Below are 27,621 nucleotides of genomic sequence, written 5' to 3'. Positions count from 1 at the left end.
TTCTTTTATAATAAATTTTTTAAAATTATTGTCTTACTTTTTAAGATGATAAGTTATTAAATATAAATTCAAATAATAAAAAATTAAGTATGTCCTTAATCAGTTAACTTATTAGTTCATCTTCTCAAATGATTTCAATTAAATCAACTACATTATAAACTTATTAGTTCATCTTCTCAATAGTTTTTGTAGTCTTTAAATTATAACTTTTAAGTTTTTAACTAACTTATATTGTAAATTAATTTTGTTAAATATAGACTTGAGTAAGAAGGTTCAAGATAACTTTTGGTAGAGTTACTATCTTCAATAACTTTTTTTATAGATTAAATGTTATTAATCTAACTTTTGAATATTTTGATAATAACTTGATATGCATAAATACCAAATATTAGATAAATTGTACAATTATAATTATGTAATCTCACTGTCCATGTGCACTTATATTTATTAGTAAATAAATACATTATACATTAAATATAATTTATTTAGTGAAGTATCAATATTAAACATTTAAAATAATATAATTCAAAATTTAAAATTTTAAAAATAATTTTAAACAATGATTTTATTCAATTAAATTTTACTATTTTTCTTAAAAAAAAAATTTTATTTAAAACAATATAATTTTATTAAAAAAATTAAATTTAAACAATACGAGTAAAAATTATCAAATCTTTATCATTCTTTAATAATATAAAATTAATAAAAAAAAACATTGTCATACTTTTTAAAATGATAAAATTTTGTTGTTGCCATATTATTAATTGAGAGTATCCATCAATTTTATTGATAATTGATGTTTATCAGAAAATTTTATTAATCACTTCAATTATATTTTTTTCTTTCAGTTATATTTTTTTCATCTAACACTGACGCTAACCCTTCTTAATTAATGATTTGAAAAATATTACACCATATTTTTCAATAAAGAAGATTGCTATAAATGTTTAAAAAAAAAGTTTGTATAATTTTACAAAATATTAGAGGAATTTATTCTAAAAACAAAAACAGAAAAACAAAGAAGGTGTAGGAATTAGGATACTGAGGAAGTAAAGGATATCCAAGGTGACTGGCATATGGCTATGAAATTCTGATTTGTCCAAGATACATATAGGTCAAAGAATCTACAGAGCCTGAAGAGGAGACAAGTTAAGATAATCTATTCTACTTTTTGCGTAACCAAGTTGATGAAAAAAAGGGTAAGTGAATAAGTGATACTTACATGGGGATTTGGATTAATTGGGTCTGATTCTGTTCAACTCGCTATTTTAGGTATCCGAATGCAACAAGGTCAACTTTTGTTTTCTTCAATGGCTTGTAGTTTTGCGTGTCCTAAAGCATCTTAGTCACGCATCCACCAAATAAGAACGCCACTCAATCATTTTTAAGATATTAGTTTAAAAATACTTTTTTTTAAAAGCAAAATATTCCTAAAACTACCCTTTCAGGTGAAAAATCACTAAAGTAAGTTTTATTTCTTTCAATAAAATCTTTTTTATTTGCATGATAAAAAAATTGAAATTCTGACCAAATATTTAAAGAATTTAATCATTTATCAACTACATTGGATCTAATTAATAAAATAAATATCTTATTTTAGTTTTTCATAAAAGTTAACTATTGATAGTATTACTTTAGGTCAACATAAAAATATACTAAACCTATATAAGGGGTGTGCTTAAAAAAACATTTCAGAAAACAAGGATATATTACCTTTTTATCCTTAAATTTTTCAGAATTTTTATTTTAGTCTTTAAATTTTATCTATCTATTTTTAATCCTTTAATTTTTTTTTTGTCCTTATATATTTTTAGTTCAAAATTTAAAGACTAAAAACAAAAATTCTAAAAAAAAAAAGTAGAAACTAAAAAAACAATTAATCCATATTAAAATTATTAAGTTGTCACAGCAGTCCCCATGACAATAACAACGACTGCATAGTATTTTGATAATTTGCCTTTCTGTTAATATTTCTTTTCATTACATGCACGTTAGTGTTCTTTTAGCGGGTTCTGATTAATTGGATTGAGTTTAACATTTCTATTGAAAATCATGTTTACTCCGTATTATAATTTTTGTTTCTATTTAACATGTGCTTTATATCTGGTTAAGAGTGGAAGAAAAAGCAGGTCTAAAGTTGCTCTATCTGACAGGACTTACGAAGCCAACGCTAATCTAAAATAGAAAATATAGATTATCAATGATAACTATGCTAATTTATCGGAATGATCGATCATGAGATGAGTGAGCTGAGAATTAATCATGACTAAAACATAAAATTCTTCAAATTGTGAATAAAAAACTCTAACTATTATATCATCAATAGTTTTATATAAGATATGATTTTTTGTTAAACTGTTAACTTATAATTATATATTACCTTTATAATTTATATCAAATTTGAATGACCGTAAAAAAGTTTATCAAATTATTCATATATTTATATATTTTAAAATTACATATTACACCAGTTTTAATGTACATGCATGAATGAGATATTTAATATTTTTGGTCATCATAATTTTGAATTAATACTAGTTTTTAAAGATACAATCTCCTTTTTGGTTTTATATATGTCTTAAAATTCAAGAATGTGGATTAGAATTCCCAAAAAATGTAACTTATGTGCTAGTTTGTTTAAACTTAAAGGAAAGTTATATTTATAAGAGTGCTTGTTTCACGATATAATTTTACATTTTTTACAATCAATTCATACAACTTGTAAGTTATAAATATTTAACAGTTTGTAATAGATAATTATGCAAAAATTCTTTAAATTGTCAAGTCATACACTATTTATTCTCTTTTTTTTTTCAGGCATACACTACTTATTGTTATTTTATATTAATACAATGTGCAAACTAAAAAGGTTTGAGTTATATACTATACTTAGATAACTTTTCTATTATACAATATTAGACTCACTAAGCACTAAATACCGTGGCTAGCTATTTTTTTTTTTCAATTACGAAGGTATAAGAACACATAGTGAGGTAATTGCACAAGAAAAAAAAAACAATATTGTGTTCGATACTTCAATTCATAGATTAATGTAAACAAATTAAAGTGATGAATAGAGCTTAATATATCGAGGTGTAGTCATATATAATATTCTTCCTTGGAACCTAAGTATAACACAATATGGACAATCCTATTCATTCTCTTTTGTCCTTGAGTGGTTACATACTAAGAGGGAATGCTCACGGTTTTGTTTTCTGGGGAGACACACATCTCTTAGAACATGAATCTATGCTCGTGGAGTTGCTTTTTCTTCATGTGCGGCTATAGTGGGTAGTGGTGGGTACCATTTTATTGTTCAACAAAGAAACCCATTTGATTGATACTTGAAATATAAATTATTAATAATTTGCTTCTATCAAATCAGCAACAGTAAAACATGAAATAGAGAGATATTTATTTAAGTGATGATATAATTGATAAAGGTTGAAACAGTTAATTTTGATGTGCTCAACTTAATTAAGTGATCATCTCGAGGGAGGGGACCCTCCTATGTAGTATATAATTAAATTAAATAAATTATTATAACAAAACATGCGACCAAGCATGGCTCTCACTAGTCACTATTCTTCCAGGTGTTTACCGGAATATGTGAATCCTATGGGAATGATATTTCCTCTTATGAACATCATTCTTAACTATATAATATTTATTGCTTTTATGAAAGGTTATCATGCCATATGTCTTATGACATTGACCTCTCTGCTTGCAACTTGTGTATTGATGTATCCAATAAAAATAAATAGACGGTCCTTTTACCAGTTCAGAATGTAAAACGTAATATGTTAGAACTTAGAAACCTCTGATCTGATTCTCTCTTCTTTTTTTCTTCATTTTTAATCACTTTTTATACACAATAAGTTATAAAAAAAATTGTAGTTGATCGTCGTCACATATATTGTTCATTCTAGATTAATTCTGGTTGTCAAAGCTTACAATATATATCTACATATCACACAAATAAGAAAATCTCTTATTAGACTGCGAAATGAACCTAATCTGTTTTAAAAGTGAATAGATGTTTTCTTAGGTTAGTTTACCTTCAAATCTTTCTTTATATTGATGTCTCCCAATTTTGATTCTTGCATTCTTACTCTTTGCTCTTGATTTTTGTTATTCTCTCTCCTGTTATCTAATTAAATTGTGGTCAATTGATAATTACAAAACACGGTCCCTTTAAACATGATACTATTATATTACTTGACAATAATTATATTTTTTATTCACAAATGTTAACAATTAGTATGTTACATGAGATTTAAATTTATGATTTCATTATCAATTCAATCCTTTTGTCTCTTCTCCCATTACCAAATCACCTTATTATGCCCACTTGATAACAATCGTATACTTGCAGTTTTTCCTATCATTTGGTTAAAAACAACCAAAAGTAGTTGTATCCTTAAAAATACCACCGAATAAAAACTAAAAAATTGTAACTTTTGTGCTGGATTAAAAAGTTTATGCCAAAATTTATTACAAGCCTACTTTTAACATAAATCAGTTTACTTCAAGATCAATTTTTAGCCAAAACTCACTTTTACAAAATTAAAATTACCTTAAATTAAGTTTGCAAGTGTTCAAGCAAACTAACGGTGACAGTGTCATTACATTTTTTTTTCCAAAATGGAAGAAGTTACTGTGCCACATAAAGAAGCACACTGCAAGAGTAGTGTCAATAACCAAAATACATAGCTATCTCCTGGGAAGCATGGGCCAGGATATTGGTTCTTGATGGCATACCATGGTGTTTTGTAGTAGAGGTTCTTTTATAGTATTTGGATGACATATTTTGATTTTCTGACCCATCTGGCACTGAAATTGAAGCAGACTCAACATTATTTTCCTCATTCTTTAGTGTTCTGTCCTCTGCCATAACTCTTAAAAACACCTCCAATGCCTTGCACATCCAGTCATATCGGCTTAGTCTGAATGCCTCTTTTATGTTTACCTAAGAAGAAAAAATATCATGTTCATGTAAAATTCCAACATTCAAGTACATGTTGCATTGTACATATTTATATCTTGTACTTGGTACTTCTATAATGTCGTGAATTTGTGATTAATGTAATTCTTCTAAGAATTTATTCAGAACACATACCCATTGGCGATTATGGTCTTTCTGCTCTGGCCAAGTCTCAAGTTCTTCAGTCACCTCCAAGGCAAACATGTACCCTCTACACCATCCTTCCTGGCTACATGAATCATTACTGCTTTTGCTTCTGAACTCCCATCTTCCCAAGGGAATTTCCTGAAAATTAATGTCCACCATTTAGCTAGTGAAGATTTCTCAAATTTGATACCATATAGATCATATGAATAAGAAATAGCATTGTCTTAATCACAACAGGATGGGAAAATGGAAGAATCATCTCCAATTTTTCTCAATTATTTTTTAGTGACATGATAAAATGAGATAGTGGTAATATGTTGTTATCACAAATTTCACTCAGTTATATCAACAGGTAATGTTTTTTGGCATTGCAGCAGGTTTCGCTTTGTTGACTTTACCATATTTTTGCTGAACAGGAAAAAGGGTAGATTTAGCCATTTAGGGGAATAAACTTGGTGTACATTAATTTCTATCATAATGGAGTTTCTATTGAGTCCAATTCAAGACTAAATTCCAACTTTTTTCCCATACACAATGGAATTTCTCATGTCAAACCACTTCAAAGAGTTTGCCACCAGAATGGTATATTTTGAGAATTTGTTAACACTATCAATCGTATATGGTTATCATTTCAAAATTGAAGTTATTCAAATGCATATAGAAAAATTAATAATGGGACCTCACATATAAGGGGAGGTTTATTGACATGTTTTTCCAAAAGTGCTTGAATAATATCATGATTATGGACTATGAAATAATGTACATCAATCTATAACTATGAAATAAGGGGATGATGATTTACAATTGGTTGACAATGTGAACATTGTCAGTTCATGATTATTAAACTCATCGAATTGGTTGAACATTCAATGATGAACATCATAGCCTACCCTTATAATCCCTTTGACTCCAGCTTCCTCTAGAGCTTCACGGCAAGCAGCTTCTGTGACAGTCTCATCATCCTCCCATCCACCCTGGAAAGAGAACAAAATGATGATGCTTTGCAATACAATACAAACTACAAATTCATGCTGATGAAGTGAGTTGGTTCAGACAATACTACATCAAGTACCTTTGGAAACAAAAGGTCATCACGTTTTGGTGAAGAAATCATAAGTACTTCTATTATCTCCTCTGTATCTCCCATTTGATCTGCTTTTCCCTTTTTCCATCTATAGGGAATGCATCTGTTACAATGGATCAATAAGAAATTTTAATTATAATTGTTAACAAGATTCTGTTGCAGGTCTCATCAAATATTAGTCATCACCGCTTTCCTAGCAAATTATATATGCTTGAAAGGGCTTCAATTACTTATGTTAAAAATCTATTTCTATTTGAAAGTTGATACTTCCAAATAGAACTGTTGTGAGCTCTATCTGAATACTCATCTAGTGTCACCAGTATATGATTCATCTTTTCTTTGAACAGAGATTAACCCTGTTTGGGGTCTCTTGTAGCTTAGATTTTTAGTCCTTTAAAAATCACTGTTTTGAGAGCCTTTTCAACAAAAGGTTTCCTTTAGGCTACTCTTGCATAAATCCCTATACTAGAAGGTACTAAAGTTGTGCTCTTATGCTATTTTTCAATCAAATTCGTGACTAAAAAATTAACCAAAAAGAAATATTAAAACAAGCATGGAAAATGTATTTGTGCAATAAGTCAATAACAAATTAAATCTTGCAACACAACTAAATTGTACAGAGAAACTTACCATGACTAAACATCGCTCAATTAAATTATACACATTTTTCTTCTTACATGTTATCTTGAATGAGTAAAATGAGAATCTACAAATAGCAGACATTATTCTAATTTTATCATTTTATATAACTGCCAAAATTGATTTTATATATGTTCGGGTCAAACTGAATGATAAGGCCCACTATAAAATACAGTTAAATATTTTAATGTCGATCCACAAGATAAGAAAATTTATATAATAACACCATTTTTTTAAGTTGCCCTTCTCCTTTCATCATAATTCATTAATATATATATATATATATATATATATATATATATATATATATATATATATATATGTTCTTGATTTCGATTTCATTAACTTGCTCAGAAAAGGGAGGGGAAAATACGAAGTAACAGAGAAGATAAACTGAAACCACATTGAATAATTAAGAACTGAATTTTTTTCTGAATATATGATGATTTTTATTCTAATTTTTATTAAAAATTATTCATTCCTAATATATATTTTGCAATATAATCTAAGGATTTAAAACATGTTTAACCATATTATTTTGATAAATAAATGGCTAAAAAAGTTATAAGAACGAACTAAATTTAAAATGAGTTAATAATTTTTATAAATTGTAAGAGTGTGAAATTTTTACATTGAGAACTTATGGTGGTTATTGATTTTAAGGTAATTATTATAAAAATAAATAAATTTATCATATGTGATAATTAGATAAAAATAAAGTTTGTGTTTGAACAAGTGTGGACAAAATTGATAATATGAAAAAACTTTAGAAGTGTTAGTATAATTTACTTAATTGGTTTTGAAGTAGTATAATTTATGTTTTCATGTTTTTGATATAAAAATAACTTTGTAGTAAAAATTAGTATAATTTTTTTATTTAACACAAGTTAATATTGCTTGGATTCAATCAAGTTTAGACCTATAATTAATTCTTTAACCTAAAATTAAACATATGAAAATTTACTTAAAATCACGTAAACCAATATTTCAACATGATTATGGATTCGATCGATGTGAAATCAAATAGGCACAAACTTGTAAAAAAATCTTTACAATGTTAAAACTCAAAGGGTTTACTTATGAAAAATTGTAATGTCTTTTAGGACATATGATCAAGAGAAATCATGAGACCATGCATCCTATGTCAGTTTCAATCAAGCTCTATATAACACGTAAATGAATTTTATTAATTAAATCTTTTATGTAGTAAATTGAAGAACTTGAGTACTATTAGTAAACATTTGCCGAGACCATAAATAGTTATTTATCATGATCACATACCATAAGTGTCAAAAATTGGACATAGACATGATATTGTGGCAGAGAAACTGAAAACTAAGAACTAAGAAGGCATGGCATCAGACAGAAAGACTTACCCAGAAACGAGTCGCATGTTGTCTTCATAACGCTGTCGTTGTCGCCCAGTACGTGCTGCCACACACGACATGATTCTAGAACAACACAGAAAAGAAGAGTAACAATCAAGACCAAGATATATAGAGGAATGTCACAAAATAAAACATTAATTTTGAAGAGTGCAGTGGATGCATGTATCATATATAATACACAACCATGTGCAAACATACATACCCGAGGTAACGTTTTTCCTTGGTTTTAATGCCACAGCGAGAAACTTTCCTAGGCAAAAGAGCCAAAAAAAAAAAACAGCTTCTGAATATGTGACAAGAGAGAAATTACCACAAGAAGAAATGGTGATGATGTCAAAGATACATATTGCTTTGGGTTAAATAATTGCCTGAACGAAGGTTCTGAGTGTATGTTTTGCATGGAAACTCGATCATGCTAATGGTTTCATTTCATCAAAGATTTGGAATCTTCTATTGTATGTTTAGAAGAAAAAAACGAAGGAAAAAAAAACAGAAAGAAAGACGAAGACAGCTTTTCAGAGAGGGCATAGACTTTCCTGAAGTTGCATTTGTTTATATAGTAACCAAATTTCCAGTCTTCCAAATTCAGAGCGTTACGGTTGATTTTTTTGCGTTGACTTTTGATTAGACTAAATGTTTTCATATTTGTGATATGATATCATTGCTTTCATATCTTTGTTAGAATAAATAATAATAATTGTGTAATTGGATTTCTTTATGGCCAAATCCTTGTCATCAACTTTCTTATTAAGGTTTCTTTTTTTTCAATATTCAATTGCATTGTGTTGTAAAATGTTTAAAATATATATCCATGCTTTATTTTTAAATTTGAAAATTTTATGATAGATATTTAATTTAAGGTGTTTAAAATAACATAATTTATGAATGCCATATATTTTTATGCATAGTTTAAATGGATGTGCACAAATTGAATGGGGTGATCGTGATTAATGTTAGAAACCCTTCTGATTTTCTTCCTTAAATATGGTCCTGCCTACTGTAAAGAAGTTTTTCGTTCCTTCAAAGAAAGGGCAAGTTTTGATAAAACAAGAAATGGTAATTGTGAGATCCACAGGTTTCTATTAGGGCTACTGTAAATTCGGTCAGTTCAGCGTATTTGAACATGTTCATCATGAGCTAGCTAGTATATTTTTTGGTTGAGTCAATTTATGGTTTTACATCCAGAGAGAATGGATCGGTGCGTATCAAGTTGAAGCCATCAAGCAACCCAATGCTGCTTTTGCGTTAATTGCCCTCTTTTGACATGAGGCTAAAGCTTCCTTTACCCCCATAAAAATCAACAATACTTCTTTTATATTTTGGAAAGTCCAACTAGGATGTAATTCTACATTTTAGATTGGACAATTTAGAATATAAAAGATGTATTTAGTGGCTTTTATAGGAGACAAAAGAAATGCCATTGACATGAATTTGAGAGAATTTTTGTTATTCCAATATAATTTTTTATGGATCATAAGTAAAGTTATCAAGTAGGCTTAATGACCTACCAAATCAGGCCGAATTGGATTATAAAATTAATGACCAAAAAAAATGAATAAATTTGATTTAGGTCAAACAATTCAAGCTAAACGTGTAAATTCTTGGCTCAAATACTATTGAACTTATTTGGACTGCCATTTTTCTTTCTTTTAAAAGTAGTATAAATTTAAGAAGAAGAAAAAAAGTAAATGGGTCAATTTGGCAGCCGAAAGCATTAAGGCTTCAAAGACCATTACAACAATTGCGGTACAATAGAGTTGTAATTTACTACTGCTTTCCAAATCTGAAAAAAAAAAAACCCAAAGATTGTGTTGATTTGTAATCCTCAGAACCCTTCCCCTACATCCCATTCAATATTTTTTTGAAAAATCTCCTCTAAATCATTTAAAATAATCTAGGAATCAAACTGATAATTAAACCTAAAAATAATCAATAGAAGATGAGGGAAGGACTGACGTATCTTCTTCCACAGAAAGTGTTACCTAATACATGTGTTTGGGCCGTTTGGCAAATAAAGTTGACATTAAATATAATTATACATGTATTGTAGATTAATATTTTTATTTTATTTTATTTTATTTTCTCTAACGCTAAAACTCTCTTAACCTAATTGTTAAAATTTAGAATTAGTATTTTATCTTCTGAATTTTTATATTTGAATATTCAATTAATTTATAGAAATTTGATTTATTGTTTCGTTTTTTGGGGTTTTATCATATTCTATGATTATGAACTGAACAACAACTACAAGAACAGTGAAGGTTGGGATGAGGCAAATATAATAAACCTCACATAATAAATGTGATAATGACATTATGATTTAACAGCATAGTCGACGTGCATGCCGACATTGTTTATTTTTTAATTTCTTGTTCATGATCAGACTACATTGTTTCTATTTTCTTGTTCATACGTGCATAAATTAATAGCTTTGATAGCATGCTATGGACATACATTACATGTTCTGTATTTAATGTGGTAATAAATTATGGGACTCAAGTGATGAGAATCAAGTAGTTGACTATTTATATGCCTTCAGTGTTTGACCATTATAGGATATGATATGGTCAGATTTGCGAAATTAAGTTGGGGAAGAAACTTGGAAGTTGAGGTTCTGCGTTAACAGTGGTTGTGGTGGTTCAAAACACCCATCCATGCATGTGCTCGCTCTTTGTTTATTTAAATTCAACTGGCATAATTGATTCGCCTATACGAAGATAATGTTTTTGGAAAAAATATTTTTCAAGAAATCATTAGTCTGATTGGAATAGAGTTTGATCTTCTTAAATAAGATTGATTTATCACTTATAGATAGAAAAAATGAAGATAAAAATAGAGATATTATTAAAAGTAATCAGTCACATTCTAAGACATAGATTACTTATCAATAAAATTAATAAATATTTCACAATTATTTGGTTTATGTCTAGCAACCAACAAAGAAAAGTAAAAGAGAACGCGGACACAGTTTCAGCCTTTTTGCAGGCAGGCATGCAAACCACTTCCTGACCATAAGAGTGGGAGTATCTTCATAGATACTTACTCTTACATTTTCCTTTACAACGGAGAAGCTTCTTCACAAGGAACTCCAATCAGCAACTTAAAAGTTCTACTTCCAATCCTACAATAGTTAACTTTTATTTCATATAAAATTGTCTAAGTTATAGAAAGACTACAAAATCTTGGAACATTTTTTCGGGTAAACGTGAAAATTGCTCCATAACAAGGCTTGATAGGTCTAAAAGTTTAAAATTGTGGACTCTTCCAAGTTAAACCCAAATCAACCTAAGTGTTTAGAATTGTATTATGTCTATCAACTCAACTAGATTCCTTAATTTTTAAGCGACTCGTGCATCAAACATTATTTTGAATCCCCAAATAATTTAAACATCTCATTTAACATTTTAATTTGATTTGAGACTAAGTTAGAGAAATGACTTGACAACTTTTTGTTTTTTTTTTTTAAATCACAGGAGAATGATCAAGGAGGTACATGAGACAAGAACCTGACTTAAACTCTTTTAAACATACAATTCCAATCGAAACCTCAAGCTAGAATTTTACTCATGTATCAGATTTTAACTTTTTTAAGACCATGGACTAAAATTTATTTGTAGTGTTTTTTAAAGTGTATAACTTACTATTTAAAAATCGCATTTGGTCTTGAATAATTTAAAATTTTTCAATTGAACAAACATTCCCGTGCAAATTCTTATTTTTTCCACTAGAAAATGTAATCGATACAGTATGTCGGTATATAATTAACTATAAGTTTGAACAAGAAAATGGAAAACCGTAGTGAACTGCGTAATACTCAGAATTGAATAGATTCTCAAGAGTAATAATATACACGAAATTTATTTAAAATAAAAATGGCAGAAAAAATATTCGATAGCTTTCTTCTCCTTGTAAAAACCACAGCTCTGCTCCTCTAATACTGGTTTAGCCTAAATCTTAACACATACTATTTCAGAACCAACTATCGCACTAAATATGACATCCCAGAAGGAATAAAAGGTAAAAACTTTTTCATTTTTCCAAAAGAAAATGTCTTATGATTAATGTGGCAATGTGCATTTAAATGTAACAACAAAAAAAAGTGCATTTAAATGGTCAAATTGACACTGGCTGAGTTTCCGAGTCTCGTATATTTTTTGTCTACACTGGTGAAAGACAATATTTAAAAGATTTCCGTGTCAAAAATTACCACTTAAACAATGAAATGAAAATACTCCTAAAATTTTCGAGTCACAATTCTCAATAGCTTAATTCATCCAAATCTCAAATTTAATGCATTCAATACTATACCACACAATATTAGCTTATATCTTAAGGTTACAATTCTGAAAACCCCATACTCATTAGTAATTCCATTGCGGTATTTTTTAACTAAAACTCGTACAACCAATACAAAAGATAGTATATACTTAAGTAATTTTGGCACATCACTCATTTCCGTTCCAAATTTCTGTTTTACTCCAACCCATATTCTGTGGCAATTACATGAATTCGTAGATAACATGATTTTGAAACATTTTTAATGTTTAGTGGTTGAACCTCACCTAAGACCAAATAGCGAACTACCACCTGCTCTTAGTAAAATGCATTTATTCTAAAATGCAATTGATAAAAACATATTTGGTGTCTTGACTCTTGAGCCATATTCTGATTAGAAAACAAAACACCTAAACAGTTAACAAAAAACAATTTTGAAACAAAACAGAAAAACATAAGATCAAACAATTGGGATCCGTCTATTTCTTTAAAAAGTGATTTAAGTGCATAACCCAAACATTAATGACCTGAATCTGAACAACCCAATCACCCTCACCACCACCTAAGCAACAAGCCTTGTGGACAGAAATTTGCAATGATGTAGGGAAAACCCTCTCGCTTAAACTGCTAAAACTAAAGCAGGAAAGCAGCCAAGGAACCCTTTATTGAATTGATTTGCGCCTACGCACCTTAAAAAGAGTGCGCCACAAAGAATACCCTCTCTCGTGGAATACCACGCCACCCCTCACTAAAGAGAGAAGCGCTCGGCCTAAGGCGCACTAAAAAGCAAAAAAGTTAACAAAAACATGAAAAATCCAAAGGCAATCAATACTAAAGAAATCCAAGGAGTCCAACCAACCAGTAAGGAAATTATATTCCAACTGAATGAAAGGATACCAATAACAGACAGAGACTGAAACAAAGAAAACTAATATTCTGCAACTACTTAAATGTTGCATAGAATCAATAGGCACAGGATCTACACAACAAGCAGAAAGTTTCTTGGGAAAAGAAAGGCATCCTAACACACCAAACAAACAATTCCCAATAACAATTGCTGTTAGCCAAGATGATAGCAAAACTGATAGCGAACAATACCACAAAGCACGTAGAGTTATGGCCTATTTTGTGGAATGTATATTGCTGCTATCACAATTCACGTGTACATTATTAACACTAACACATCATCTGAGCATACAGAAACATGTACTGTAAAAATAACCATCAAACTAAACCATATCGATTTCAGTAAAATTAAATATCCAACAAAACCACATCCACTTCAATAAAGAGAAATTCAACATTGGCTACTATGCCTTGTGGAAGGCTGAGAGATATTGTCTTACAATTTAACAAAATTAATATACCATAACTGAAATTGATTCCATCTCAAAAACCTAACAACCGAAAATGTCAAATCATTGACAAAGAAAAGTCTGGTTAACAAACCATTCAATCTCCCTTCTTCCTAAATGAGCAACCTTCGGTTAACCTCGCCCGTCCCCCTGTTGGTTGGCACAAAACAGTCTGGCAGTTTCCGCACACCACAACAGTTTGAGAGTGGCTAAACACAGTTGTTCTGCATTCAAATTAAAAATTACCCAACCAAATTCACATCACTGATTAAAAAATCATCATAATTATAATCAAATTTTTATAAGAAGGAAATCTACTTACATGTTGAAGCATCCCTGGCACTTAACATCCTGCAACAAATAATCAAAACTTAAGAAAAGCTTCAAATAGGATTTTTATTATAAAAAAAATTGATATCAATAGTAGTGCACTGATATGATTTTCTATTTCAAATAATAAGATTTCATACCATGAAGAAAGAGTTTGGTGACTGAACAAGACGCTTGAGTTTGTGCTTTCTCTTCTCCAACTCAGCTGGAGGATTCAGCAAATCAATATCATTCTGAAGAACCTACACTCCCACAAAAAAAAAAACCGAATTTCATTCAGAAAACCTTAGTCACATAAATGATATCCCATCGTTCAATCTTCTAAACTATAGTAACAGAGAACGGTCGTCTCAAAAACTAAAATTGATATAAAAAAAAACTACGATACTTCTCTCTATCGTATTTTTGGTCATTTATAGGTGGAAAATTGCACACAGGACTAGAAGCATAGAAATAGTGAGTGAAAGATTGGAGAAACAATTTCAGATCTAATACGAGAATTAAGAGAGAGGGAGAGAGAGAGAGAGAGAGAGAGAGAGAGAGAGAGAGAGAGAGAGATGAAAGCCACCATTGTGAGAAAGAAGCGCTGAAAACCTCAAAAAAAGGCCCAACCCTAAGTTTTGCAACAGCAGCACAAAGCGGCGAGGAAGGAGATGAAGACGAGAATTAGTAGGTTTATAAAGCTCTTGTCACAAAAAAAAAGGGGAGGGGGGGTTTAGTAAATTTGTTATCTGGGCCGGCCCAGAGCAGACGACGAGGTTTGGTGGTCTTTTGGGCCAATAAATAGATTTCAACAAAAAATATATAAAGTTACATTGTTTTCATTCTTCAAAAAATGTTTATAATAAAAAATTATTCCAATTTTATAAACTTTGATCATCGTCTTGAATACAAGTTCTTTTAAAAGTTACATTACTTATTTTAATCTTATGCATTAAGTATCTCATTTTTTTTATCGTTTATTCCATTTAAAATAAATATTAATTATTTTTTAAACTTAATTTAATTAAAAATTTATATCCTAATATATTGCATCAAATTGAAGATTTTAAACTATTTCTAACTTGAAAAATGAAGCTACCAGTCTCTCTACTATCTCAATAGATATTTTCCCACGCTTTCTTTATAAATAGCCAAAAAATTCCTTTCTCTTACATCTGAAATTGGTAGAGGTGTTTGCATTGAGTCAATCGAGTATGAACATTTAAATTTATTTTGAGCTGTCTAAAATATTAGCATCAAAACTAAATTTGAAATAAGGATAGAGAAAAAGATCGTAGGAATTATCTTGAATTTGATTACTTTGACGTTGAACGTATGCAGTATTATATTCTCATTATTTATAAAATCACATTTTACTACTTTAGGAGACTCACAAATTGGATTCCATATACTAATAAATAGAGTTTGGCACTCTAGTGATTGTTTAACAATTCTCCTTAGTTTCAATAGAGTTATGTTTGTCTAGTAGGTCTAACACAGTTAAACATGATATACAAGTTTTTGTAAATCCTCTTATACTGTCTTTAATTCTTACATACTAAAAAAAAGTTATGATTTTATAACAGGTTAAAATAAGAAATTTTTCATCTTAAAAATTTTATTCCACCCCTTGCATCCCAAATTGTGGGAGAATAATTGAAGTAAACAATCAAATGGGATATAGTTGGGTCCATCCCCTTCCATTTTGATCTATTCGTATTCTTACAAAATAACCAATGAAACATTAAATATTAATTGGCATTAGTAAAGTAAACTATATGACATGTAGATTTAACAAGGAATTTTAACCGGTGATAGAGAAGATAACTATATCAAAATTACAGTCCAACCCACATTTGGTGGTAATTGCAAGAAATCACAGGCAATGGAATTTAGAAATATTTTATAATTTACATTTCTTTATAATTTATATTGGTTTGTTATAACAAATATACACAAGGAGCTTGGCTTTTGATAATCGCTTAACAAATATTCACGTGTTGTCTTAACCAAAAGCACCTAAACAATTATCAAATACAGACAGTTCAAATTTACAACCATAGCTTACAAGTTTAGAACAACACAATAACCATAAATCAAACTACAGTACCAGGTTTCTGTTTCTTCTAAAACATAACCATTCACCCTCACCATCTCAACTACACTTAAGCCCTCTTGGTTAGAAATTTAGAGCAACTGTGTAATGATGTAGGGAAAATCCCTTGTTTATAAACTGCTAAAACTAAAGCATGAATATGGCCAAGGAAGGAAGAGCCCGGCCTTAGGAGCCTTAAAAAGCAAATCCACTATGGTTACAAAAGCAAGAGAAAACCAATGAAATCATTATTGAAGGAGTCCAAGGAGTTAACCCAACCAATGCTCAAAACTACTCAGGAAATTTCATTCAAACAGAATGAAAAGACACAAAAATAAACTGTCACTGAAACAAAGAAAACTAATACTCAGTAACTGCATGCGTTTAATAATAGGCACATAGGATCTACATAACAAGCAGAAAATTTTCTATCAAAAACCAACACATCCCTAATACACCACAGTTCCCAATTACAATTGCTGCCTGCCAAGACTATGACTAAAAGATTGCAGACACAGAACAGAATTAAGAAGAATGTAGAATGACAACATATTTTGTGGAATGCATTCACACATACATCAACAACAACAAAAGTAGCCCATATCCACTCCAGTGAAGAAAATTGTTGCAAAAATAAATATCCATTATCCAACAAAACCACATCATCATCTTCACTAAAGAGAAACTCAAGATTGGGAGATACAGTCTCACAATTTAACAAAATTTTATATGTCATAACTAAAATTGATTTCATAACTAAAATTGATTCCATATCAAAAACCTAACAACCAAAACTCTTCAATCATGGACAAAGAAAAAGTCTGGTTACTACTATACTACACCATTCAATCTCCCTTCTTCCTAAAAGAGCACCCTTCGGTTAACCTCGCCCGTCCACCCGTTGGTTGGCACAACACAGTCTGGCAGTTACCACATACTACAACTGTCTGGGAGTGGCTAAACACAGTTGTTCTGCATCCAAATTAAAAAAAAAGGCACATAACCAAATTAACGTCACTTACATAAATTATCATTATAATCACATTAAAACAAATAAAAAGAAAGATCCTACTTACATGTTGAAGCAGCCCTGGCACTTGACATCCTACAACAAATAATTAAAACATACGAAATGCTTCAAATAAGAACTTCTATTTCAAATAATAACAATTAGAAGAACGTTTTTATACCATGAAGAACGAATTTGGTGATTGAACAAGACGCTTAAGCTTGTGCTTTCTCTTCTCCAATTCAGCAGGAGGATTCAGCAAATCAATATCGTTTTGAAGCACCTATTTCACACACAAAGCAGAAAAACGATCTTCATTCAGAAAACCATAGGCATGTAAATGGTACTCCATTGATAAATCTTATAAACTATAGTAACACTATAGTAACAGAGAACAATGATCTAAAAATATAAAAATTAAAAAAGAAGATTGAAGAAACGATTTCAGATCTAATGCGAGAAATAAAACTCACCATTGTGACAAAAAGCCGCTGAAAACCTCAGTAAAAAGGCTTAAGCGTAGCTTTTGCAGCAGCACAAGGAAAGAGTTGAGTGGAAGAATGAGCAAGATTATAAATATAAACCTGTTATTATCTGGGCCGGCCCAAGTGGGCCTAATCACGTTTTTTTTCTTCTTTTGACCAAAAAGTGAATTTCAACAAAAAAAAAACAATTAAAACTAAACAAAGTAAAAGAAAAACAATCTCATTATTATTTCATTGTTAAATAAAGAAACATATTTCTAATAAAAAAATATTTTAATTAATTTTCTTAATTCGAAAAACAATAAAGTTAAATCTTTAGGATGGATCTGGCTCTCTTATTTTAAAGGATAAAATAAAATATACAGTTTCAGTTTAATTGATTCTGTTTTTTTTTTTTTTTGAGGGACCGGTATTACTTGTTTTAGAGAAGCCAGATCCTGTCAATTTTAAGGTAACTTTTGACTTCTTTATTATTTTCAACACTTGTTATATTTTTTTTTATTAAACTTTAAAGAACCAACTAGTAACTTGTGCAATGTTAGGGATTCCCGAAGGCTACCATTCATATTTAGAAAATTAGGAATTGAATAACGAAGATTAAGGAAAAAATGATCCTTTAATAAAATATTAAATTAAAAATATAAATATAAAATTTGTTATAAGATTATCAAGTTTAAATGGTCTCTCTAAGCAGTGACTAATCAGGATTTCATATTTAAAGATTAATTAGGACTCAAATCTTAAACCACTTGATTGAACAATACAAGTCACTATCACTTATCTCGATTATTATTAATTATATAATTTGCATAATGTTTTGTGATTGTAATATACATGTATAATACACAACAATGAAATAATAACATTATTTTAATGCTAATTGTTGGAAATAAATTTGTATGTTCATGATTCACATCATCATGTAATCAATTCTAATTTTAATAATAAAATATTATTTTATTTTTATTGTCATATTTCTCTATTTGATTAAATAATTTTGATAATGTTCATGATTAAAATTAAATACTCATTATCATAATGAAGATTATGATAACGAGAAATAAATTCTTTTTTAACTTTAATTTAAATTATTTTTTATCATAAAATTATTATAAATAAGACATCAATAATTCAAATAAATTAATATAAGTGTAATAATATTTATTAGATAAATATTAATAAATCTCATTTATTAATTTATATATATAGATAAATCACATCTGTTATCTGTTTTAATATAATTTAGATGTAAACTAGATTATTTTTTATGCTGATGTTTGTGTTTTAAACACCATTTTTCCTTCAACGAGTGATAACAACTCAAAAAAAAATGTGATGGCATTATTTAATACTGTATAATTATAACCCAGTGATGCTATTATATAGGGTGGATGGATGGACTAGCTAGCAGGAGTGACACTATTGTGGAACAACACATGGTAAGCATTTTATCTTCTTACACAGTGATTCCCAGCGAGGCTACACCAAATTTGTTACCTGAGAGTGAGCAAATCAATGCTCCCACTCATTCACTTACCATCTACGTCTACAAGCCAAATTGTCCCAACAAAATTATCCCCATTCCCAACATGGTTGACACAATGAGAGACTCTCTTGCCAAGATCTTAGTTCACTATTACCCACTAACTGGCCGGCTACGCTTGACAAAAGGTTAAAGGTGACTTGTGATGTATGAATAATATTTAATCTTATGAAATGTAGTTTAGAGTGAGTAATTATTTAAAGTTTTTGAAGATTAGTTTTTTCTTCTTTATTTCTTACAATAAGTTTAATGTTATTAGGTCAATTATCCTTCGACACTTATTGGTATGTGACTTCAATTAACTAATCGACATATGAGTATCTAAAAAAAATTGTTATACGTGAGAAACCATGAATAAAAAAGATATTGTCAGTAATTAATAGAGAGAGATAAAATAAAAGTTGGCCAGAGAGTATAAAACGTGTATTTAAAATTTGGAATCTATTAATACCAACAACAACAACAAAAACATTGGAATCTATTTTAATGAGTATCTTTTACTCTTTATGATTGCCTTTTAGGTTTTATTTTTGAGTAATGATGGATTGGGATGGAAATAAGAAAAAAATAGAAAGAGGAAGTAATAAGATAGAAAAATGATAAAGTGTTTGATGTAAGAGTATGGGAAGTGGAGTGTAATGCAAAGGGCGTGCTATTGTTGGAAGCTGAATCCATAAGAGCACTTGATGACTACGGTGACTTTGAACCCAACGACACCATCAAAGACCTTATTCCCAAAGTTGACTACACCGAACCCATTGAGAATTCGCCATTGCTTCTGGTGCAATTAACAAGATTTTCCAGCAGCGGTGGCTTCTGTGTTGGCATTGCCATTTCCAATGTCATTGTTGATGGAATTTCCGATACTCACTTCATCAACTCATGGGCAACGCTGGCTCGAGGAGGCACCTTAGAGGAACACGACATGCCACTTCTGAGCAAAGTGGTTCTAAGTTCGGACACGAAACCATGTTTTGACCACAAAGAATTCAAGCTATTGCCACTTGTGCTAGGTCACGCTGACACCACTGAGGAGGGTAACAAGGAAACAACACTTGCAATGTTGAAACTAACAAGACAAATGGTCGACAAGCTGAAGAAGAAAGCCAATGAGGGCAACGAAGGTCGAGCTTATAGTATATACGAGACCATTTCAGCTCATATATGGCGATGTGTCGGTCAGTATTACAAAAACTAAACAAAAGTAATTTATTAGTGTTTATTAGTACTTTTGAATTAAAAGTAATTTTGGAAGGAATTCAAACTGCCATATAAACACAGGCTAACTCCTCGGTAACCAACTCCAATTAATTAACTGCGTCAACCTACTTATATCTATAAATAAAGAGTATTATCATTGAGTCATTAATTGGAGCATCTCTGACCCAAAAATTCAATTTGAATTCATAATATTTTTTGCGGATATCTTATTCAAATATTGCTTCTCTAGTTCTTTGGATCCATGCTCAAACAGGAATTAGTGTCTCCCACTACAGAACCTGATCTGTTTCTTCGATCAGCCTTAACTTCAACATCCCTTGCTAGGATCTTTCAAGTCCTGCATTCTTGGAATTCTACTGTAATCATGATCATTTCCTTCTTTTACATTTTATTTGGAAAATGGCAAAAGAAAAGGTGGTGTTGTGTACTTTGTGTCCATTCTTGACTATCTGACAATGAAGATTCCTGAACTGATTGGGAAGGATTAATGCAAGCAAAGATCTAAAGGTGAAGAGAATAACACCGAGGCATTTATATATAGCTGCCTATCAGGGGGAGATAGGAGCTGAACACCGTGATTAAAGGGACTATTGTTAAGGTGATATATCATTCCTCATATTTACAATTCCTTGATCATCAAAACCTTCACAAGGAGTGAGATGTTGCTTCTGATTTCAATGTGGTGGTTTACCAAAATTTTGTTGTATTTTCTCTCTGTGTCTGTGTAGAACCAAGATGCTAGTATTTTTTTATAGAGAAATATTAATTATTAGTTTATTAATTTTATTAATAACAAGATGAAATTTGTGATTTTTTTTTAATCATCCACTCAATCTTATATTTCCATGATAGTATGTAAATATTCTAATTCTAATATGATGCTTTTACTAGCTTAATTGATTTATCGTAGAGTTGTCTCGACGATAAACTTTTAGATAATACTTTTATATATAATTAATGATATTGTTTTTATTGACAATTTGATCCCTACCCATACTGAAGTACAGTCATCGGGGATATCTTAATAAGCAAATTATTAATCCAAATTACTACCTCCTTTAATACTCTTTTGAAAAATCTACTTGTCTCTTTTCATAAGACTATTTATCTTATATTAATTTATTTTTTTTACCAAAATATCTATAATTACTGTGTAACCTTTTGTATTTAATAAACAATAAATATTATAGATTAATAAAAAAAATTATTCTTTTTCTTACAAAGATTAGAAAGATGTTAGCAGTGATTCCCTTAAGTTTGAGATTAAGGGAAGTCTCCAAGAGTAATAAAGGAAATAACAAATTTAAGTCTGAATATTCTATATTTTATTTAGTGTTTCTTGATATTTAAAGGTCTATCAAATATGTATAATAACCGCAATCTCACCGCAATAACCGCTACAATAACCATCACAATAATAACAGATTGTCTAAATATTCTACATTTTATTTAGTGTTTCTTGATATTTAAAGACCTATCAAATATGTATAATAACCGCAATTCAACCGCAATAATCGCTACAATAACCACCACAATAACTTATTCTAGAATGATAACTACTCCTATGACAGATTTTCATGATAGAACATCTTCTTCCTAACAAAAGATGACTGGAACAATTAATTAATTAGGTAATAGATAATTAAATGGTAAGAGATAAATTAATGACAAGAATCTTAAAGAGTGATTTTGAAAAAATAGCACAAATTCTTAAAAAGTTTATAATGCTACTTACTGTATTAACTAATTTTCATAATTGATATAATTAATTCAAAAAGCCTTGTATCGAAGCTTTTAACTTCCAACCCCAAAATTCCCATAGAAGAGATTTGAATTCTCTAAAGTAATTAATTGATTTCTTTAAAAGGATAAAGTAAATATTCTGGTTGATGAAAAAAGAAACTGTCAATGTCATGTATTCATGCATAAGAAATATTCATTTATTTTTACACTGAAATATTCAGCAGTCTCCACAAACACCCTGCTCCAGACAAACAAAAGAGGGAATGGGAAGTCAAACAGATAGAAAAACCAATTGTTAGAGAATATGATTAGCAATCGGAGCCATTACATGTTACAAAATCGGATCCTAACTGTGTTTTTTAGCATACAACAAAATCTGCTCATGGATATGAAGCTTCATACATATTAGTTTAATGAAGCAGCATCCAGGACAAGCCAATTTCGTCCTCCAAGAATTGAGGTGATGTTATTTAACAATGACTGTAAACAATTGTCATAAAATCAATTAGGGACTTTATTCTTGTCATTAATATCTCAATGCAGAAACCATTCCTGTAGTTGCCAATGGTCAGCCATGTCAATTAGAGTAATTATCAAACGAAGCAGCAAAGTTCTTCAATCCAAATCCAAGCCCTTCTTCATATTCTCATAGACCAAATAAGTGATACTAGCAGATGGAACAACTTTTAGCAGGTTAGGAAATAGTCCTTTGTAGAATCCCCTAAACCCTTCATGTTTAAAAGTTATCCTGAATACATCAGCCATCCCCATATAAGCACGTTGAGCCTGCATTCTAAAATCAACAACCATGTCACTCTCTAATTTCTATAGAAATGAAATTAAGTTGTTAGATGTTAAGCTACAACTTAGACATTACACAGCCAAAAGCTTACCTTGTTCTAACAACCTGCAATGGGTAAACACAGGTTGCTCCAAGGGCACCTGATACCGTCCCACATCCTAATTGTACAAGAGGACCAGGTTCTACAGAAAACCTCAGAATTTCAACACACAACTATAGCACATCTGGTACAGAACATGACAAACAAATAAGTCCATTACCTTCATCAAGAAGAATATATTTCTTGGACATGTCTTTCAACGTTTCATATGCAGCTAGGTCTATGCCAGCATATGGGACAATCCCCAGAATAGAAGGAATCAAGCCCTTATAAAATGCGCGGGGTCCTTCCTTAACCCATATATCTTTTGAGAGAGTTCCAAGACTGGGAAGTCTTCCACCTTCACAAGCATAAGTTTGTATTCTAGTTTTAACAAGATCCAGAGGATATATTGCAGTCTGAGCTACAGCACCAGCCATACCACCCGCTAGAAGCCGCCCCATAGTACCAACATCAGCCTTTGCTCCTTCTCCTTTAGCATTCCCTATGAATGCCTTTAGCATCTCATAGGTGTAAAATCTAATAGCACTCTCTGGGGCCACCTTAAGAACATTTAAGCCATTGCCTCGAAAAAAACCTAAGCAACCACCTTCTTTCCATATATCTTTTATTGCAGGCATTACATGAGCTCGTGTTGTTTGGACTTGCAACACAACCTTTAATCGATCAAGGGGTGCGGTTGTTGTACGTGATGCAGCACCTGCTACTCCTCCAGCAATCAGATAGCTACTTGCATGGATGTGCTTGCTAATGCCTGCAGGAATAACAGTTTGTTCCCCAATATCAATCAAGCATACCCGCTCCAAGTAATGGTAAATATTTTCAATGGTTGCCTCATGAGGATACAGCAGCAGAAAATCCCTCCATTCTCCAAATGTTATAACCCCATTATGATCCTTGTCTACACGCTCAACAAATCGGGCAAGTTCCTCATCATCAATCTGAATCCCTACAAAAGAGAAACTAGTGTGGCTTATAGAATGAAATAACCACCAAAGTACATCACAATATCAAGAATTACCTAACTACACAGACAAGAATACACTAAATAAATTACACAATGACTTTTAGCTCTGACATTTGCAATCAGTATAGAAATAAAACTGTTTATAATGTACAATTTGGCAATCAGACAGACACTAGCTATTCTTGGGATTTATGATTTCCAAGCATGGAAAAAATTTACTTCTATCAAAAACCTCCCAAAAGGCATAAAGTCTTTAAATTTGGTTTGGGGCCTAACTTAACCTCAAAAGCTAACTCATTAGATAACATTATCCCCCACTTATACATACTATTTTGGTCATATCATTAGTGTGAGATCTCCACACCCTCTCCTCACACCGAGAATTATCGGGCGCGGAATTTGCAAGGCTGGACATCTATTGAGGGTGGAATAACAGTTGACCTAGTATGCCCAACAAACAACCACTACAATAGACTATGAAATTATCTTAGTTTTTGGGTTTAAGCGTAACTCAACTTCCAAAATCTGCTAATCTAGCTCATGAGGAGGGTTCTCCTCTACTTATATACCATCACTAGGCAATGTGAAATTTCCAACATCCCCTCAAGCTGAATTTTCGGCCGTCCAATAACTATCCATTATCCAATAACTGATGGCTTAATGTGCGTAACAACAATCACTACTAGGATAAGCTTTAATATCATTTTAAAATTTGGGTTTTTGTCATAACTGAACCTCAAACTAATTCATATAGTGAGAATTAACCCTACATATATACTATTTTAGTCATCATGTTACTAGTAAACAACGTGAGATTTCTATCACATAGAGATAAAAGGGTTAATACTGTGAATTTGTCAATTAACGAGTAAGTCACTCGTAAGAATCTTCCTATTAATTCCTGTTTAACATATTCCCATAAGTTTCACAATGAAACTAATCAAAATAAACTATAAGCTCTCATGTCATAAAAAGCGTATTTAATAAATAAATCCTTGTCATTATTCAAGAGGTTACTCATAAACGTTGACTTAAGCGGTTACTAAAAAGAGTCAAAATTATTTTAATAAACAAGCAAACCAGTGAAACGCGGGTCGTTGCTTGAACAGACGCAAAACGACAAGCCAAAAAATCAAGCCATAGCGTTAGCATTCAGCGAGTGTTCACCTGCTCTAACAAGCGCGTGCGAGAGCTCCTCGGGCGAAATACACCCACTGTGCTCAACATCAATCGCCTGAAAAATCCGATACAGCTCGAGCTCCTTATCATCCATGTACCTCTTGAACTCCTCGTAGTCCACGCGCCCGTCTTTGTTTGCATCGCACGCGCCGAACAGGTCCTGCGCGTAGTTGCAGCACTCCGAGTCCGAGGGCATTCGCAGCGCCGAGAGCCCGCTCTCGATCGCGGAGCAGTCCAAGAATCCGCAATTCTCCGCGTCGAAGAAGGCGAAGAGAGCGCGAATCCGCGTTTCCCTCTCTTCCGCGCTTTCTCCCGACGCTAGCAGCGCGTGATCCAGCGTCGTTGCCGGGTGGTCCTCGCTCTTCCTCCGGTTCGACCCCATGCGGTTACGCTACGTGGAGTGGTGGATCGGATTCGGAAAGGGGACAAGGAATGTGGTGGAAAAAGGAATAAGTGCGAGCATCAAATTGGGAAAAGAAAAAAAAAAGGAATGGAAGTGGTGGCGATTATTTTTTGGGGAAGGAATATTCTGACTTCTGAGAGAAAGACGCGAGGGTGGTGGTGGTGGCGGCGGCGATGAGGGGTGTTATGGTTATGGTTATGGTTATGGCCGGCGGGGATGAGGGGTCACCGGCGGCCACGCGAGAGTGGTCATTGGGAAGCAGCTTTTTGGATTGTGGCAAGTGGTGATTGGCTGAGACTTGAGATGAAAAACAGAAAATAGAATAGTAAGAAGAATAAAGGGGGGAAAAAAGAAGAAGGAATGTGATGGACTGGTGGCTGGAGTGTATCGGACACCGCAATCTGCAGCTAAAAAGTTTTAAGTTTAAACTTTTAACTGAATAGAGGGAATGGTCACTGGTCACCCTTTAAGTCAACCTATATAAATTCAATTAAAAAAAACCTTATCATATCGTTGGTATTTATTGATATGTTAATTTTTTTATATAAATTTAAAGTGTCATTAATATGTACCGACTATTCTTAAAATTTTGTGAAATTACATTAACTTTTCTTACTTTTATCTGCTATTACATTAATTTTCTTAATTATTTTTTTAAAAAAAAACATACACAAACCTTATATATTAAATTAATATTCTTTGTTTATGTTTTTCATTCACGCAAATAAAAGATTTAACGGGTGATCTTATATTTAAAAAATAAAATTATTTATTAATTATGTTACATCATAATCATAAAATAAATCAACGAAACAATTAACTAAATAATTTTATTAAAGTTAATTATCACGTTGTTATTATTATTATTATTATTATTATTATTATTATTATTATTATTATTATTATTATTATTATTATTATTATTATTATTATTATTGGAATATGATCTGTTTATATCTATAACATAACATTAAATAAAGGAAATATTTTTTTTTGTGTTCACTTTTACTTAATCGGTTTTCCGCCTAAATTAATCAAGAAATTACCACATTATTAAAGATATGTGGGTAACAACAATATAATCATGTCCTGACTACAATATTTATACCCACACACTTCATTATTTATATTGTTTCTTTTAGGTTAACATTTTGTCTATCTTTTCATCTCTCTCACTCAATCCTTTTCTTCACTTCATTTTTATTTTATTTTATTTCCATAACATCATCTGCAGTCATTCTAATTATTTTTTTTTTCAATTCATAAAGGTTTTTCATGCTAAATTCTAGAATAAAGATCCTATGTAACCATTATTATAGCCATGTCAATATCTCCCTAATTTTGCTACTCCTTTTCTTCCATAGTTCTATTGCATGTTATCAAGGTGCTTAACATTATCAAACTTTATATGAAAAACCCTCATGTTTGAATAAGGCATTCACATGAAGCTTATACCTTGACTTTTATATTCTCCTTTGTGTGTACATGGTATTTAAGTATGAAATCTGCAAACATAAAGCTTATACGTTCTACTATATTACATATTACACATTCATGTTCATCATTTTCAATTGAACTAAAGTTTTAGGGAGGGTTTATTTATTAAATATGATCTTTAGATTCACTGTTTATTTACGTTATTAGGTTTTCTATATCTTATTGCTTACTAATCTTTTATTTTGTTTATGTGAACTATCAAATTTTTCAGTTAAGTGTGTCGTTTCGTTTCCCCTTGACCTGACTCTCTATTTATAGCGGCTGAAGTGGACTTTAGGTTTTCGTAGACACGCTTAGCGCGACCTCCCTCGCTTAACACGTGTAGATCGCGCGCTTAGCGAGCTCCTCTCGCTTAGCGTGTGTTGCACGCTGAGCGCGAGTACCAACTCTCGT

At 31.0% G+C, this 27,621-nt stretch overlaps 5 protein-coding genes across 7 annotated transcripts; 1 reads left to right on the top strand and 4 right to left on the bottom strand.

The window, feature by feature from the left end:
- Positions 1–4,556: 4,556 nt before the first annotated feature.
- LOC100814614 (nudix hydrolase 12, mitochondrial) lies at positions 4,557–8,767 on the bottom strand. Its single transcript, XM_041011286.1, has 6 exons — positions 8,445–8,767; positions 8,231–8,305; positions 6,204–6,318; positions 6,022–6,105; positions 5,120–5,269; positions 4,557–4,969 (listed from the first exon to the last, which is right to left on the bottom strand). Exons 2-6 carry the CDS (start codon positions 8,299–8,301, stop codon positions 4,694–4,696), a joined length of 696 nt encoding a protein of 231 aa, XP_040867220.1. The 5' UTR covers positions 8,302–8,305; positions 8,445–8,767; the 3' UTR covers positions 4,557–4,693.
- A 4,968-nt stretch (positions 8,768–13,735) lies between these two features.
- Positions 13,736–14,906, bottom strand: LOC100499804 (uncharacterized). Of its 2 annotated transcripts, none has more exons than XM_014762913.3 (4): positions 14,771–14,906; positions 14,343–14,444; positions 14,195–14,223; positions 13,736–14,096 (listed from the first exon to the last, which is right to left on the bottom strand). In XM_014762913.3, the coding sequence occupies exons 1-4, from the start codon at positions 14,771–14,773 to the stop codon at positions 13,970–13,972; spliced, it is 261 nt and encodes an 86-aa protein (XP_014618399.1). In that variant the 5' UTR covers positions 14,774–14,906; the 3' UTR covers positions 13,736–13,969.
- A 1,953-nt stretch (positions 14,907–16,859) lies between these two features.
- Positions 16,860–17,850, bottom strand: LOC106797809 (40S ribosomal protein S27-2). The gene is made up of 4 exons (XM_014772896.3): positions 17,762–17,850; positions 17,470–17,571; positions 17,356–17,384; positions 16,860–17,251 (listed from the first exon to the last, which is right to left on the bottom strand). The coding sequence occupies exons 1-4, from the start codon at positions 17,762–17,764 to the stop codon at positions 17,125–17,127; spliced, it is 261 nt and encodes an 86-aa protein (XP_014628382.1). The 5' UTR covers positions 17,765–17,850; the 3' UTR covers positions 16,860–17,124.
- Positions 17,851–19,164: 1,314 nt separating this feature from the next.
- LOC100778266 (spermidine hydroxycinnamoyl transferase) lies at positions 19,165–20,514 on the top strand. The gene is made up of 2 exons (XM_026126949.1): positions 19,165–19,444; positions 19,946–20,514. The coding sequence occupies exons 1-2, from the start codon at positions 19,165–19,167 to the stop codon at positions 20,512–20,514; spliced, it is 849 nt and encodes a 282-aa protein (XP_025982734.1).
- A 1,915-nt stretch (positions 20,515–22,429) lies between these two features.
- Positions 22,430–26,226, bottom strand: LOC100777729 (calcium-dependent mitochondrial ATP-magnesium/phosphate carrier protein 2). 2 transcript variants are annotated; one of them, XM_006574678.4, is made up of 4 exons: positions 25,317–26,226; positions 23,343–24,131; positions 23,174–23,264; positions 22,430–23,066 (listed from the first exon to the last, which is right to left on the bottom strand). In XM_006574678.4, exons 1-4 carry the CDS (start codon positions 25,708–25,710, stop codon positions 23,024–23,026), a joined length of 1,317 nt encoding a protein of 438 aa, XP_006574741.1. In that variant the 5' UTR covers positions 25,711–26,226; the 3' UTR covers positions 22,430–23,023. The 2 variants fall into 2 exon arrangements, with proteins under 2 accessions (XP_006574741.1, XP_003519937.1); XM_003519889.5 differs by having other exon boundaries at positions 22,430–23,073; positions 25,317–26,223.
- Between the last annotated feature and the right edge of the window lie 1,395 nt (positions 26,227–27,621).

This window comes from Glycine max, chromosome 2 (genome assembly GCF_000004515.6).
Source record: "Glycine max cultivar Williams 82 chromosome 2, Glycine_max_v4.0, whole genome shotgun sequence".
In the NCBI taxonomy this organism is placed as follows: Eukaryota; Viridiplantae; Streptophyta; class Magnoliopsida; order Fabales; family Fabaceae; genus Glycine; species Glycine max.
Note: the sequence above shows the minus strand (reverse complement) of the source record. Positions and strands in the feature narration are given on the sequence as shown.

What these genes read in the sequence shown, in the direction of transcription:
- LOC100814614 (XM_041011286.1), bottom strand. Translation starts at nt 8,301, where the DNA reads ATGTCGTGTGTGGCAGCACGTACTGGGCGACAACGACAGCGTTATGAA. An exon ending in AACATGCGACTCGTTTCTGG is followed by an intron (nt 6,319 to 8,230) that starts GTAAGTCTTTCT and finishes CCATTGTAACAG; the next exon opens with ATGCATTCCCTATAGATGGA. An exon ending in AAGACCATAATCGCCAATGG is followed by an intron (nt 4,970 to 5,119) that starts GTATGTGTTCTG and finishes TTTTCTTCTTAG; the next exon opens with GTAAACATAAAAGAGGCATT.
- LOC100777729 (XM_003519889.5), bottom strand. Translation starts at nt 25,710, where the DNA reads ATGGGGTCGAACCGGAGGAAGAGCGAGGACCACCCGGCAACGACGCTG. An exon ending in GCACGCGCTTGTTAGAGCAG is followed by an intron (nt 24,132 to 25,316) that starts GTGAACACTCGC and finishes TCTCTTTTGTAG; the next exon opens with GGATTCAGATTGATGATGAG. An exon ending in ATATATTCTTCTTGATGAAG is followed by an intron (nt 23,265 to 23,342) that starts GTAATGGACTTA and finishes GGTTTTCTGTAG; the next exon opens with AACCTGGTCCTCTTGTACAA.
- LOC100499804 (XM_014762913.3), bottom strand. An exon ending in CACCAAACTCTTTCTTCATG is followed by an intron (nt 14,224 to 14,342) that starts GTATGAAATCTT and finishes TATTTGTTGCAG; the next exon opens with GATGTTAAGTGCCAGGGATG. An exon ending in TGCCAGGGATGCTTCAACAT is followed by an intron (nt 14,097 to 14,194) that starts GTAAGTAGATTT and finishes ATTTGAATGCAG; the next exon opens with AACAACTGTGTTTAGCCACT.
- LOC106797809 (XM_014772896.3), bottom strand. An exon ending in CACCAAATTCGTTCTTCATG is followed by an intron (nt 17,385 to 17,469) that starts GTATAAAAACGT and finishes TATTTGTTGTAG; the next exon opens with GATGTCAAGTGCCAGGGCTG. An exon ending in TGCCAGGGCTGCTTCAACAT is followed by an intron (nt 17,252 to 17,355) that starts GTAAGTAGGATC and finishes ATTTGGATGCAG; the next exon opens with AACAACTGTGTTTAGCCACT.
- LOC100778266 (XM_026126949.1), top strand. Translation starts at nt 19,165, where the DNA reads ATGGATGGACTAGCTAGCAGGAGTGACACTATTGTGGAACAACACATG. An exon ending in CCGGCTACGCTTGACAAAAG is followed by an intron (nt 19,445 to 19,945) that starts GTTAAAGGTGAC and finishes GAGTATGGGAAG; the next exon opens with TGGAGTGTAATGCAAAGGGC.